This window comes from Labrus bergylta, chromosome 19, assembly GCF_963930695.1.
Source record: "Labrus bergylta chromosome 19, fLabBer1.1, whole genome shotgun sequence".
In the NCBI taxonomy this organism is placed as follows: domain Eukaryota; kingdom Metazoa; phylum Chordata; class Actinopteri; order Labriformes; family Labridae; genus Labrus; species Labrus bergylta.
The window spans coordinates 6,731,626-6,745,494 of NC_089213.1; the positions used below are offsets into that span (position 1 = coordinate 6,731,626).

Below are 13,869 nucleotides of genomic sequence, written 5' to 3' on the forward strand. Positions count from 1 at the left end.
TAAAAAAATATAATTTATAATATAACATAATATGAAAATATTGTTTAACAATAGTTTACAGTCAATACCAGGAACAAACAAGTAAGCCATTTAAAATTAGATAATTATCACAAAATGCTGATTAATAACAGGTTATAAAAAAGGAGAATTCAGTGTTTTATTGTTTGTTTGTTTTTAACAACTTTCGTTTAGCAATTTTAATTAACAAACAGGCATTTAAACTGTCGGACAAGTAAGTTGCTCAAGGCAGGATATTTAGATGACAAAATACAATATAGTCAAGAACAACAATATATTTTTGTTAAATAATATTAATAATTTTAAATAAATCAGTAATTAAATTTAAAATGTGGGTGTTTTAATCATAGACTGTAAATAAAACCGTTTTTTTAACGGTTGACGTGGGCTAAAAAAAAGTTACAAAGAAAGTGTACGCTACGTAACTTGTGACGCAATTACGTAGTACTTCCGGTTGGGTGACGCAGCACGTAAAGTTAGCGTTCTTCCTCTAGTAGTGCGCAAAGAGTTAGCATGTGCGACTGAAGATTCACCTTAATTCAGATTTACAGACCGTGTTTAAACACATTATATTATTGTTCTCATCTTCCGCGGCACCATGAGCACGTTATGGATGGGAAACGTGAGTAAAATGTTTCACTTTTTAACTTTTTTTTTTTAAAACTGCGATTTGATTAGCTAGCCTAATGTTGCTGCGGAGCAAATTCAGCTAGCTCAACATTAGCTTCATACGTTGTTTGAATGGATTAAAAAAACAAAACACCGTCACTTTAACGTCTCTTTGTTTGTATAGAGCAGCGGGAACACATAAACCCTGGTGAAATATGATTATTTATGAGTGAAGAAACACATATTTAGGCCTCATTAGGATGTAAACATTAGAGAGTTTAGTCTGAAACTACACAAACACGTTGGAGACATTTCAGCTGTTTCTGAGAAGACAAGAGTTTAAACTTTAATAACATTAAAGTAGAAAAAGATTCCACATCTGCATTTATACTACGGCAACAGAAAAAGATCACCTGTGCACCAGATGTTTTGTAATTGCTAAAAATGAAAACACTAAACTCTAAATTGCACAAAAATGCTGCAGATCTGTAGTTTCTAAAATAGCTTTCTAGTTTTTGTTCTACTGATCATTAAAATAACAGATTGTATCATTTTTTAAACCCTCTGCACCTTTAAGAAAAAGCTAAAGACCAAGCTCTTTCATGAACACCTACTAACTTAATGATGATGGTTTTTGTTTGATAAACAATGACTTGCAAGATGGTTTCTATTCTGATTAGAGTTCTCAAGAACTGCCCTCAATGTTGTGCTTTGCCTCTGGTCACTTCCTGTCAGCACCTGTGTGTCCAGTCAGACTCAAAGCTGATCGTTTGCTCTTACTGACATTGTTCCCTTTTTTTCTAGATCCTTGCTTGTGTTGTTCTTACTCTCTGATGTACGTCGCTTTGGATAAAAGCGTCTGCTCAGTGAATTGTAGAATCATGGCGATCTTTGATTCCTGTTTTGATGACACTAAAACCTGTTTTATCTGAACGTCTCCCATACTCATAAGCGGGGAAGAGAAAAGCCAGCTGTACAGTAACTCAATGACCTCTGTGTTTCTGTGCAGCTGGAGACCTACATGGACGAGAAGTTCGTCACCAGAGCGTTTTCCACCATGGGCGAGCAGGTGGTGAATGTGCGGATCATACGAAACAAGATGACAGGGTAAGTGTTAAATCTGCAGGTGTGTGTGTAGCAGATTGTCATTCTGACGTTAAACAGTGTGTCATCACCCAGGGGGGCCCTGGGCTACTGCTTCGTGGAGATGACGGACGAGGCCACGGCTGAGAGGTGTCTACGAAAGATCAATGGGAAAGCTTTACCCGGAGCCAGTCCGGTAAGAACACATTAAATATTCAAAGCAGACATGTTTGGAGGAAAGACACTGTGGAATTTGTAATGAAAGCCTCTCTCTTATAGCCCACCAGGTTCAAGTTAAACCGAGCCACTTTTGGGAAACAGGACAGCGGGTGAGTGAAGATGGAATCACACATGAATATGATGTCAATGATTAAAATGTGCGTCATGTGACTGTGTCTGTTGCTGTCCTCACAGTCAGATGTACTCTCTGTTTGTGGGAGATCTGACTCCAGAGGTGGACGATGGGATGCTCTATGAGTTCTTCTACAACCGTTACCCTTCCTGTCGGGGGGGCAAAGTGGTGCTGGACACCATGGGCAACTCCAAGTGAGTATAAACGCGTCATCAGCATGCAATGAAGGGTTAACGCGGTACCAGAATTTACACATTAGATATAGCCTGCTGTGATACCACGGCGTCAAAGACAGGGGTCTCAGACAACCAATGTTTGTATGTTTCTTGTTTTTATCCACCAAAACATGAAGGCAAACTCCTGCACACGGTCTACATTAATCAAAGAAGTTGTCAACTTTTCAGTAACAAGATATTTATAATATATTTGTTGGTTTAAACAGGGCTCTCTCTCTTTTTCTTGCAGCAGCTTTTAGTTAAAAATATGACTGTAGATCTGTCGTTTTTAAAGCTCTGGTACTTTATGAATCATTAAAATAATAGTTTGTAGTGATTTCAAACATCAAACTGTAAGAAATCTTGACTTGATTGTGAGGTAGAAAATTAAAGTGATCTTGTTCGGTTGGAGCTGACGTTGATTGTGCTGGTTTGAGAGTTTGCAATGATCTGAGCCGTGTGTGTGTTTCTGTAGGGGTTGTGGATTCGTTCAGTTCCCAGACGAGCGGCTGCAGAAGCGAGCACTGGAGGAGTGTCAGGGTGCTATGGGTCTGGGGAGCAAACCTCTGAGACTCAGTCTGGCTGCAAACAAGTGAGTTCCGCTCAAACTGTATTCAACTCATGAGCTAGAAAATGATCGTTTCTATATTCCTCACAAGTCTGTTGTTGCTGAGCGTTGTGTCCTTCTCCTGAGTTTAAGGAACCGTCAGCAGCAGTCAGAAAACAAATCGTGGCAGCCCGGCTCCTCTTACAAATACAACTACGACCACTACAACCAGTACAACCAGTACCAGCAGCAGGCCTACCCCGGCTACTACAACTCCTGGGGCTACGACCAGAACGGAGCGGGGTACGGTTACAACTACCCGCAGTATGATTACTCACAGTATGCTGCCCAGGTAAGACCTCTCTGTGTTTACACCTGTCACACAGTCAGCGTTAACACACATGAACCTTTCTAACACAATTTGTCTTTTCAGGAAGCTGAAGCTGAAACTGAACCTGTGCAGGATGACGGGATTGAAGGCAAGTGTTCAAGATTGTCTTTTCCCCACAGTTTCAATGTTAACCTTTAGTATGTCAGTTAGATTTTCACTCGTCAAAGACGCCTCACTCCACAGAAGGGTAGCAAAAAATGTGTCTGTGCGGGTCGGTCATTTTGGTACTTTACCCAACTGTTGACTCTAGAAATGCCAATAAATGAACCGGACCACTTGGTTGAAATGGGGAAAGTCATTTGGAGCCCAAATAGGCCCCAGAATGAAAAATACTTCCACTCTGCATACATGTATGTGGTTAGCGTGTGTTTTTATTGTGCATACAGTCCGATCTGTGTCGTCTAACTTTGTGTCTTGGCTGCAGATCCCAGTCCGGAGCTGGACGTGGTGGAGGCAAACAGGAAGTTCATGGAGCTCAGTGAGGAACTTTACGACGCTCTGATCGACTGTCACTGGCAGCCTCAGGAGTTCTCTGCAGAACAGGACTTTATGGAATCCAGTCTGCCGGAACCGATCTCCTGCTGAGACCGGACTCTTCAGACTATACCCCCTCATGGGGACGATCGGCTGTCTGCTGGCGTGTTCATAGTGTGGATTATTTTTGTAAGGACGTAATGAAACGTTGGATTGAAGCCTGCTAATGTGTAAAATGAATACAAACATCTCTAAGTCTCATCAAGAAATATTTATGATTTATTCAGAACACACTTAAGGTTGTCAGAAGTTTTGATACTCAGATATTTTTCGGTACCCTGTGTTTAAGAGGGAAATGTTATTGTAATGATTAAAAGAATCAAAAGTACCAACGCTTGTCAGGGTGCCGGTAGCCTAGAGCACGCCCTCCATTAGCTGAGGCTTCAGTCCTCAAGAGGGGGCGGATCTGTGTGTAGTCCTGTCCTGTCAAGCATTAAGGAAAACTTCAGATCTTTGGTCGTTTATAAACCAAAAGCTCATGAGTGACAGAGAGAGAGAGAGATTTCTGTCCAAATCGTACAAGTAATTTGGAATTGTTTTGGTACCAATGTTTGGTCAATTCATTTGTCCATTTAGACCATGTGCAGAATTTGTTTTCAATTTTTTGTAATAAAAAAAAACAAGAAATGATCCGATGGGGTGCCCAGGACTCCTGTTTTTGAAGTTCCTCTAAACGGGAAACGTTGAAACTGATACTTCATCAATCAAATCATAATAAAGTTTAGCAAGCTGGGTATTGTGAAAACTTTAGAACAGACTGAATCCAAAGAAAAAAGTTAATGTATGACTAAACGACTCCAACCAGTCAGAGCACAGAAACATGTGGAGTAACTGTTGATTAGTGGGCAACGAAGCAATTACAGAGATCCATTTGATCTGTCGTATCGTTTATGTCAACGTGCCGATGTTCAACATGCACATGAGCTGCGTCCAGTGTGTGACTGTTAATGGAGCTGGATAGACGTTAATGTGCTGACAGATTCATAACTTTCTACATCAGCGGCAGCCATCTTGGATGTTTGTTCCTTTCCTTTCCTTCATATCATTCCCTGATTTCAGACTTCATCCACTGTCCTGTTTTTAAATAAAGTTAAATAAAACTTAAAAGACATTTTCTAGACAAATTGGGGCATAAAACTCCAGAATACAAGAAATGGTTGCACCTTAAGTCATGAACACAAAAGAGGAAATAATAATGATCAGACCTGGAACACAGATCGCCTCCTCAGGGTTTTCATAGGCGTGACTCGAGGAGGTTAAATAAGTAAATGAATAAAGCTGTACATGTTCTCTGTGTTTGCATGTTTAGTGAGGGAACAGACTACTGGTAACACTGAAGGTGACACTCACAGACACACGACATCTTGATTTCTCTTCAGTAACTTTATTCACTGTGATTAAAATACATTCACTGACAGCTCGTCATGCCATCCCGTGGTTTACACAAACGATAATGAACAGGAGAACAGTGTTAAACACTCGTCTGATCACATGAAGGATCATCACCATCACGTTGACTTCCATCATAGAAGCGTCTTGTTTAAAAGGCTGCAGGGTCTGTAGGTCTGCCAGTGACACCTGGTCAATAGAGGGCGCTACGGCACCGCAAATCCCCACAGGTAGACGGATAAAACTTCACTGAATACGATTTTTCCTAAATAAGTTTAAAATATTTGAATATTTGAAGGTTGATATTATGTCTTGATAAATGTATAACATTAAAGTATAAGTGCACATGATGATGTTTGTTCATTATTTTAAGTAAAATGGATCGTTTCAGAAGTTAAAATTACTGCGACCGCGATGCTAATTCTGTTAGTCAGTTAAAGGCATTTTCCATTATGTGTTAGCATCAAGCTAACAATCTAAAAATGTACATCCCGGTTCATCCGTGAGATAATATAGATACAATAATGAGAATAAGTTATGTTGTAGAGAAAAACCTGGATAGGTTTAAAGGAGCCGCACACCAAAGTCTGAGGAAGAGCATGTTGGCTAAATGGAAGCTCATTGGCGTGTGTGGGTCTTTACTTCTTTTTACCTGTTCAGGTGTTTTTGGGCTCAAGCACCCACTGAGGGATGTGCATGTCTTTTTAGATTTTTCATAGAAAGGAAACCAGCCTTCATATCTTGAGCTAATACGATAATTGAATCTTTTATACTAAGAAAATTAGGTTTTTTTTAAGTGACAGGGAAATGATGCACAGAACTCTAGAAAACGGGATTTGCTCATTATCAGGGGAAAACGCAGTAAATAAAATGTGTGGGTGAATGTCTGCTCCGGGCTTCCGTAGTTTTAAAAGCGAACGAGAACAATAGAAAGTCGTTTCAACAGTCACGTGTGTTTTAGGCCGTAGAGGAAGAAGACATCTGAGAGGTCAAACAGCACCAGTATTAAATCTGCCTTCAGACTACAGAATACAAACTGTGCACACAGTAAAAGTGAATCCATCCAACATACTCTTATTGTGACAGGGATCTGTCATTTCCTGTGGCTGTCTCTGTTGCTGTAATATCTCTGACTACACGTTTTTTTTTTTTATAGTGGAAGAATAAATGAAACATGTTCAGTAACACTGATCTGTATCATAACCGTGTTATACTTTTCTTTACGTCCGTCGCTGTGTTCATGTCATGTGAGGAAAAAACAGGAAGGAAACTTTTATTTTGACACATTCTTGGTTTTTTGTTTCGACCTCGAGCTGCTGCCATCAGCAGGTGTATTGTCACTTGAGATTTTCCCACGAGCCAATCAGTGACAAGCAGGAGGCTGACATGTTTTTTTTCCTCCAAATGGTCATATTCATGTAGTGGCCATTTTCCTCTGACGTCACATACTGGAGTATCAAGGTAGAGCAGTGGTTTGCGATCTTTCACAAAACTCTGGGTTGCAAGTAAACATTAATTTAAGACCACATGTGAGGAGTTTATTTTTCTCAGTGTACGACGTGTACGGCGAGGTGATTAACAAGGCTGTAAGTTAAAGATGGACGCATGACGCATGGATGGGAGACGGACAGTAAAATCTTCCTGAAATCTTTGTGCAGGTAAATTAAATGCTTCATTAAGTGTTTTGTTGGCCAGTATGTTCTATGTAGGTCGTACCAGCTGTTGGTCGGCCAGGACACCGTGTCACGCTGGATTATCAGAGGAAAATGGCTGCTGTGTAAATATGGGGAAGTGACCTGCATATCTACTCTGACATGACATGACACCACAGCGAGCAGGGTGTGTGTGTGTGTGTGTGTGTGTGTGTGTGTGTGTGTGTGTGTGTGTGTGTGTGTGTTGAGTTCAGGGGACTGAGGATTCTATGGGCTCCACCTGAGGTTCAGTGGGTGGAGTCGAGATGTCCTCCACCTGATCTGAGTCTGGTTCAGTCACAACCACCTCGACCTGCTGACAGAGAAGAGTGATGTGTGAGCGTGTAAAAAGTCCAGTTAGCAACGTTAGCACCAGCGCTAGTTTGGTTATGTTTGCACTAATCTCATGAAAACAAAAGTGACAGCGTCGCACAATGACGTCACACTGGAAGGAGCTTTCCAAAAAGAGCGACCAGCAGTCATCTACCGATTCATTCATGATACTCTCTCGATGAATCAGCAACAAAAGAAACATACAAAGTATGAGGAAACATCCTCAGAACGCAAAGAATACGTTCTTCATACCTGACATGGCTCGGCTGCAGCTGGAGCAACATAAACAGCTGGAGCAGCCTCAACAGCTGGGACAGGTGGGGGGCGACTCTGTGGGTAGACAGGTCTCTGGCTTGGACTCTACGGGACACACACATAAACAGACACATCATTTGGTAAGAATAAGGTTTATCTTACGCTTTTACTGAACTCCTAAAAATCAAGTTAAATCAAAGATATCAGCAAATCAAAGAAAACAGAAAGGAAATAGTGTGAAGACAGCTCTTGGTACTCTGCTGCCCCTAGAGGTCAAATGTCAGATGAATCTTTCAGGTATCAGAGCTCACCCTTGTTCCACCAGCGGCGAGGACACTGAGTCCAAACAGCATGGCGGTGATGCAGATGAGCAGCTCCAGGACCAGGAAGATCACCAGCGTCCCCAGGATCCCGTCGATCAACAGCTGGAGGAGAAATCATCGAGAAAGGCCCGGTGAGAACGCAGGAGGAGAACTCACACCGAACTCACACAGGGTTTGATGATGTGACTCTGCTGAGTCTACAAACAGTGAACCTATCACACCAAAGTATAGTTATATAGTCACTTACTTTACACTTTTGCTCGACCAGCCCGGTGCATTTCCTGAAACAATGTTGCTGCAGTGAACAGACAAAGAAACATGGAGTCTGTTTCTTCATAACATCAAGTGTCAATTGTGAATTCATTCAATTGCCTCCAATTGGTGCTGCAGTGATTAGTCAAATGATAACGAACACCGACATTTCTGATGTTAAATTAAAAGTTTCGATCATTTTGTAAAGCAAAAATGTAAACATGTTTCTGGTGACAGGTCGTTAAATGTGAGAATTCGATGCTTTTGTTTGTCTTTAGGGCTGTAGATGGGCTGTATGTTCTACTTCAGCATCAGTTAATAATTAAAAATAACTTTTATGAAGGTAAAGGATTCATTTTTTTTTACCATATAACATATGATAAAAAATTAAGTATCATACCTTATCATAAGGAAATAGTGTTTATGTCACTGTATAAAGGAAATGTGAATTAAAATATCAAATAATACACCGCAGTGAAAAGCATTGCAGACAATTTAAGGAGCAGTATGTGGAGGTTAGTGGCATCTAGTGGTGAGTTTGCAGATTGCAAACATCTGATAAAACTGATCTGTGATTTGTCTGTAGCTTCAGTGGTGGAAAATATGAGGAACTAGCGTTGTAGTCTCACCTCACTAACTGCAACAGCTTCCGATGACCAAAATGACGATTTTTGCGTCATCGGAGGCTCCTTTTCAGACTTACAATATACAAAGATTTCCCATCTCAGGGGAAAATGAGGGTGGGATGCACGACCATTAAAAAATACTACCAGGTTTCTAATAATACAAAGCTTAATGCAAATGGGTGAAGTATCCCTTTAAGAGTTGCGTTCATCTGTTTAAAGTTGCTCTAGAAACATGGAAGTCATTGAGGTAGACCAGCAGACCAGCAACTTCCATGTTCTACGATGTAGAAGTGTTTTCAGTAGAGTCTGGCTTCAAGGGAATGATTTAACACTTGCTCCTTTTTTTCCAGCTGTTTGGGAAAATTCCGAGAATAATTGGTAAACCCATTTTTAAAAAATATATATTTCTGTTATTTAGCAAAACTTTGAGGAAGTTAATTTCTCTATTGAGAAGTCAAATTATTAAAAAAATAAATAAATAAAAAAAACCTGAACACTGCAGCTAAACATGTAAACAGATTGTTGTTACATAAGTAGGAACATATTTCTCTCCTGCAAACATTGTTTCAGTCTTGCACCAGACAAGACTCATATCGAAACAAATCGATTACTTTCAGCCCAAAACTGAATTTTCTGGCACAGATTTCGTCTTGTTGTTAAAATCAATAAGCTTTCATTTCAGTTTTTGCCCAGGTTCATATTTAAAGATGTAATCCAGTGTTTTGCTGTTGATGTATAAGTCATAATCAGTAACCTTTAAACTGCTTTGAGACAGCCTTTCCTTTTGGCGCAACTTAGAGCTAATGGATCAAATCTAATGATAAATCTAATAAACGTGTTTTAGGGGCATTACCACGGCATGCAGCTCGAGCTTGCGGCAGTGTTCACAGTGGTACGAGTCCTGACGGTAGGGCAGGTGTTTGGACATCAGACCCAGAGCAGCTGTGGCGAACGCCGCACTGATGAGATGAAGGATCAGGACGCATTTCACCTGAAGAAAAACAGCAAACAACACACCTGCATTGAATTTTTTATTTTTCTACTTTCACTCCTCTGAAGTGACTTTTTGACATGATTTCTTTCCTGGGAAAACTCTTAAATGACATTGGTATCAGGACGAGACAGTGGGATGGTGCAGGAACTATAATGCAAAAAGCTCCCAGTGTAATCTTTATAGATATCTCAGATGGAGTCCGACAAGGCTCTGTTTTAGGCTCTGTTTTATTTTCTATTGGAAACAACAGCTTGGTGCATCTTTATGCAGATGATACAATTGTCTATTTAGTAACAAAGTCAGACTGCTGATGGGTGTTAGACCTACTTTCAGCAGCTGCAGGACATATTTCAAGTTCTTTCAGGTTCTTCTTGATGCTAATAAAAAACATTCATTCTCCTTTTTATGTTCTAGATCTAACCAACTCACTTTGTACTTTGGAGAAACAGAACAGCAGATTGTAGTTTTCAACGACGCCTGATGAATCGACCTAATTGTTTATGAGCAGTAGTCTACATCCCTGCATGACAGTAACACAGAGTTCTGGTTTGATTCAGACTCACCCAGAACAGAGTCGGTCTCCTCCCGCTGTGGATCAACACCGACCCAGACAACGTCACCTGGAGGGTCACAGTAACATTGACTGAGATTTAGCATTTAGAGGAAATCAAAGAACGGTGTTAGGTGAAGTTATATCTCAATAAAATGCTGAGAAAATAAGAAAGCATGGTTATACCTGTATGACCACAATGAGGAAGAGGGCCACGTCTCCTGTGAAGTGGACTTCATGGATCTGCAGCACAGATGCACTCAGACACAGAATCAGACCCCCGATAACCACCTGGATCGCCTGACAGGTAAACAGCAGGTAAGGTCAGCGCGGTTACAAATTAAAAGTGTGTGTGTAAAAGCGCTGGAATATTATCAGTCGCTTTGAATCAGAAAACTCATTTTTTCCTGTGTTGTTCTCCTGGACCATGTGGGGTTTTAATTATCCACAAGGCTTCCTGTGTCTTTCTGTGGAACACATGTTTGCATGTATTGGTAAGTTTGAATCCCTAACACGTCAGGGTATAAACTGTTGGTTTACAGACTTACTCCAAGAGTCTTGGGCTCCATCTTGAGCAGACTCTGCAGCTGTCCCGGGGCGAGGTTCCCCACCGGAGGCATCGGGTCTTTGTCGTTCTGAGCCATCGTGCTGCTGATGGAGACACAGAACACTTCAGTGGTGGACAAAGTAAACAGCTTCATCACTTATAGTGAGTATATTTAACCATCTGCTGGATAAATGCATGTCTTTCTAGGTTCTGGAGGAGCAACGTTGTGAGCATAATAACCATGTGTACCAGTAAATAAGAATTTTACATTACATTTACACAAACATGGAAATAACAAACTGGGCCCTTTAAAAGAAAATAAATTGTCCTTGTATTTGGTGTCCTTTTAGAATAGTTAGAGTCAACTGTAAATCCAGTTCATACAGAGGTCAGCTCTGCTTTAAGTCAGAGTTTGGTCAGAGTCCACGCTACGTTTGTGTTTGAACTGGTACCTAGGGTGGCTGGGAAGTGCAAAACAAAATTACAAAGTGTGAAACACTTTTACAAAATGTGAGACAAATTTACATTTTGAAAAACATTTTTACATTTTATAAAACAAAATGACAAAACCCAAAACTCTTTAACCAAGGACAAAACAAATGTACATGATGTGAAACACTCTTACAAGCACTGAGACAAATTAACAAGTGACAATTATGAACTAAGACAATAATTATGTTGTTAATGACTCTTTCAATAACTATTTTAACCCGTTTTTACCAGCAGGGTTACACATACATCCTCCTGGGATCCTGGGATGTGTCAGTGTGTAATAAAAGTTTTCATAAGGGGTTCAGGCCATTTACAGCTGGCTCGTCAGAGGTCCACATACCACTGTTTGGGAACCTCCGTCCCACAGTATCATCATGCTGTTTGTCGAGAAAGGGAGCAGGCCCCTCTGAGAAGAAGGAGCTCTGTGTGTGTGTGTGTGTGTGTGTGTGTGTGTGTGTGTGTGTGTGTGTGTGTGTGTGTGTGTGTGTGTGTGTGTGTGTGTGTGTGTGTGTGTGTGTGTGTGCTTCGACATTTGCAGCATCATCCACACAGACTGCATCAGCTCTGATCTAAAGCTGCTCATGTGTCTGCTCTGAAGGATAACTTTGAATCCTCACCTGCAGGAATGATTCAGCAGAACAGAATATTCCTGCTTCTTCACAGGACATCAAGATCACGCTGACTGTGCTTGAAATATTAATGTGCTGACTTGCAGGATATTCCAGAATAAGCAGTCGACATTTTTTGTTCTAGTCTGCACTAAAAAGGTTTCTATCATGCATTTCTACTGGAAGCACGTAACACACCGAGCTGAGACATTCAGGTATAACCACTGAGATGTCTGAGGTTATTAAAAACATCCACAGCTGCAGCACAGAGCGGGGAGGCGCTGATGGACCGCAGTCACATCTGACTCAGCTCCAAGAACACCAAAACAAAACTCAGGCCGATCCGGCTCATCTGGGCTACATTTTTAGCAACAATCCCCCCCCCCCCCCCTCCCCCCGCAGCACTGCAGCGACTACACCAAAAACTGCGCGTACATAAAAGCAGCATCAGGCAAAGTCACGGCTTCTCCTCCTCAACAATGACACCTCAATGTCACCTCAAGTCCTGTCCCGGTTACTCGGGACAAAAAGCGGTGAACGGATGAACTTACCTGCAGCCGTTTATCTCTGATGTCAGTGCAGGTGTGTATCAGAGGGCTCTGAGTGTGCGCGTGTGTGAGGATGGTCTGCAGGATGCTGCAGGGTGTGTTCACGAGCTGCTCTCACTGCAGCACTCGGAGAGACTCGGACTAGTTTCTGTCTGCAAGGTCCCACACAGACTGCAGACAGCGCGCGGGGCGCCTGTGACGTCACAGAATACCTCTTTAAAAAAAAAAAAGTCACACACTGAAGTTTTATTCATCTTAAATTTACAAGTTTATTATTCACAGGGGATTGAAGAGGATTCAGGTGACTGACAGGGCCGAATGAGAAGAATGACAATTCATTTGCAGGACTGCAGGACTTAAAACATAATAGCACAAAAACAGGCATTGGCTAAAATACAAAAAATAAAAGAATACACTTATATGATGATGCTGTTTTTTTTAAATTAAATGACAATGACTAACTTTCTGCTTTCATCATCGAATCAAAGCCTGATGGCACCGGTCAGTTATGTAAACTAGAACTGTGCCTTAAATACGTTAGGACCTGGATGACCAGAAATGTTTTGCAACTTAACTCTGAGAAGACTGAAGTTATTGTGCTCGGCCCTAAAAACCTCAGAGAGACTTTTTCTAATGATGTGACTGTCCTTAATGACATCAGCATGGCATCTAGCACCACTGTTAGGAATCTAGGAGTTCTATTTGATCAAGAGATTTCCTTTAATGCTCACATCAGGCAAATTTCAAGAACAGCCTATTTTCACCTTCATAATATATCCAAGATCAGGAATATCCTGTCTCAAAATGATGCAGAAAAACTAGTTCATGCATTCGTTACCTCCAGATTGGATTATTGTAACTCTCTTTTGTCAGGGTGCTCTGGCAAGTCTCTAAAGACTCTTCGACTAGTCCAGAACGCTGCAGCTCGTGTACTGACTAGAACTAGGAAAAGGGACCACATTACTCCTGTGTTGTCTTCTCTGCACTGGCTCCCTATACAATCTAGAATAGAATTCAAGATCCTTCTTCTCACTTACAAAGCTCTAAATGGCCAGGCACCAGCTTATCTTAAGGAGCTACTAGTGCCGTACTGCCCTTCAAGAACATTACAGTCCCAGAATGCGGGCCTGCTCGTGGTATCTACAGTCTCTAAATGTACTATTGGAAATAAAGCCTTCAGTTATCAGGCTCCTCTCCTTTGGAATCATCTTCCAGCCGGGGTCCCGGAGGCAGACACACTCTGTATTTTTAAGAATAGACTTAAAACTTTCCTTTTTGATAAATCTTATAGTCTATCCCTCTTCCTGCATTTTATCCCATCTCTTCCCCTATCCCTTTCCAAGCCCGGCACAGTCTAGGCCTGTGAAGGCTGTTTCGTCATGAGCTGAGGGGATCCGGCCTGAAGATTTCTGCCTTTTAATAAGGCAGTTTTTTCTTACCACTGTAACTTTTGCTGCTTTGCTAAAGTGCTCATGATGGATAGGCTGGATCTTTGTAATATAGCAATGAGTA

General features: G+C 41.2%; 2 protein-coding genes across 8 annotated transcripts; one reads left to right on the forward strand and one right to left on the reverse strand.

The window, feature by feature from the left end:
- Positions 1-480: 480 nt before the first annotated feature.
- On the forward strand, positions 481-4,379 carry LOC109993629 (tRNA selenocysteine 1-associated protein 1). 4 transcript variants are annotated; one of them, XM_020646634.3, is made up of 9 exons: positions 481-640; positions 1,637-1,734; positions 1,792-1,906; positions 1,990-2,039; positions 2,125-2,256; positions 2,753-2,869; positions 2,972-3,176; positions 3,258-3,303; positions 3,640-4,379. In XM_020646634.3, the coding sequence occupies exons 1-9, from the start codon at positions 617-619 to the stop codon at positions 3,798-3,800; spliced, it is 948 nt and encodes a 315-aa protein (XP_020502290.1). In that variant the 5' UTR covers positions 481-616; the 3' UTR covers positions 3,801-4,379. The 4 variants fall into 4 exon arrangements, with proteins under 4 accessions (XP_020502290.1, XP_020502291.1, XP_020502292.1 ...); XM_020646635.3 differs by having other exon boundaries at positions 2,978-3,176; XM_020646636.3 differs by having other exon boundaries at positions 1,807-1,906.
- A 734-nt stretch (positions 4,380-5,113) lies between these two features.
- LOC109993631 (membrane-spanning 4-domains subfamily A member 4A) lies at positions 5,114-12,531 on the reverse strand. 4 transcript variants are annotated; one of them, XM_020646640.3, is made up of 9 exons: positions 12,361-12,531; positions 10,711-10,810; positions 10,349-10,462; positions 10,176-10,232; positions 9,472-9,609; positions 7,988-8,035; positions 7,729-7,842; positions 7,415-7,522; positions 5,114-7,145 (listed from the first exon to the last, which is right to left on the reverse strand). In XM_020646640.3, exons 2-9 carry the CDS (start codon positions 10,804-10,806, stop codon positions 7,041-7,043), a joined length of 780 nt encoding a protein of 259 aa, XP_020502296.1. In that variant the 5' UTR covers positions 10,807-10,810; positions 12,361-12,531; the 3' UTR covers positions 5,114-7,040. The 4 variants fall into 4 exon arrangements, with proteins under 4 accessions (XP_020502296.1, XP_020502294.1, XP_020502297.1 ...); XM_020646638.3 differs by having other exon boundaries at positions 10,711-10,813; positions 12,361-12,530; XM_020646641.3 differs by having other exon boundaries at positions 5,114-7,142; positions 10,711-10,813; positions 12,361-12,529.
- Between the last annotated feature and the right edge of the window lie 1,338 nt (positions 12,532-13,869).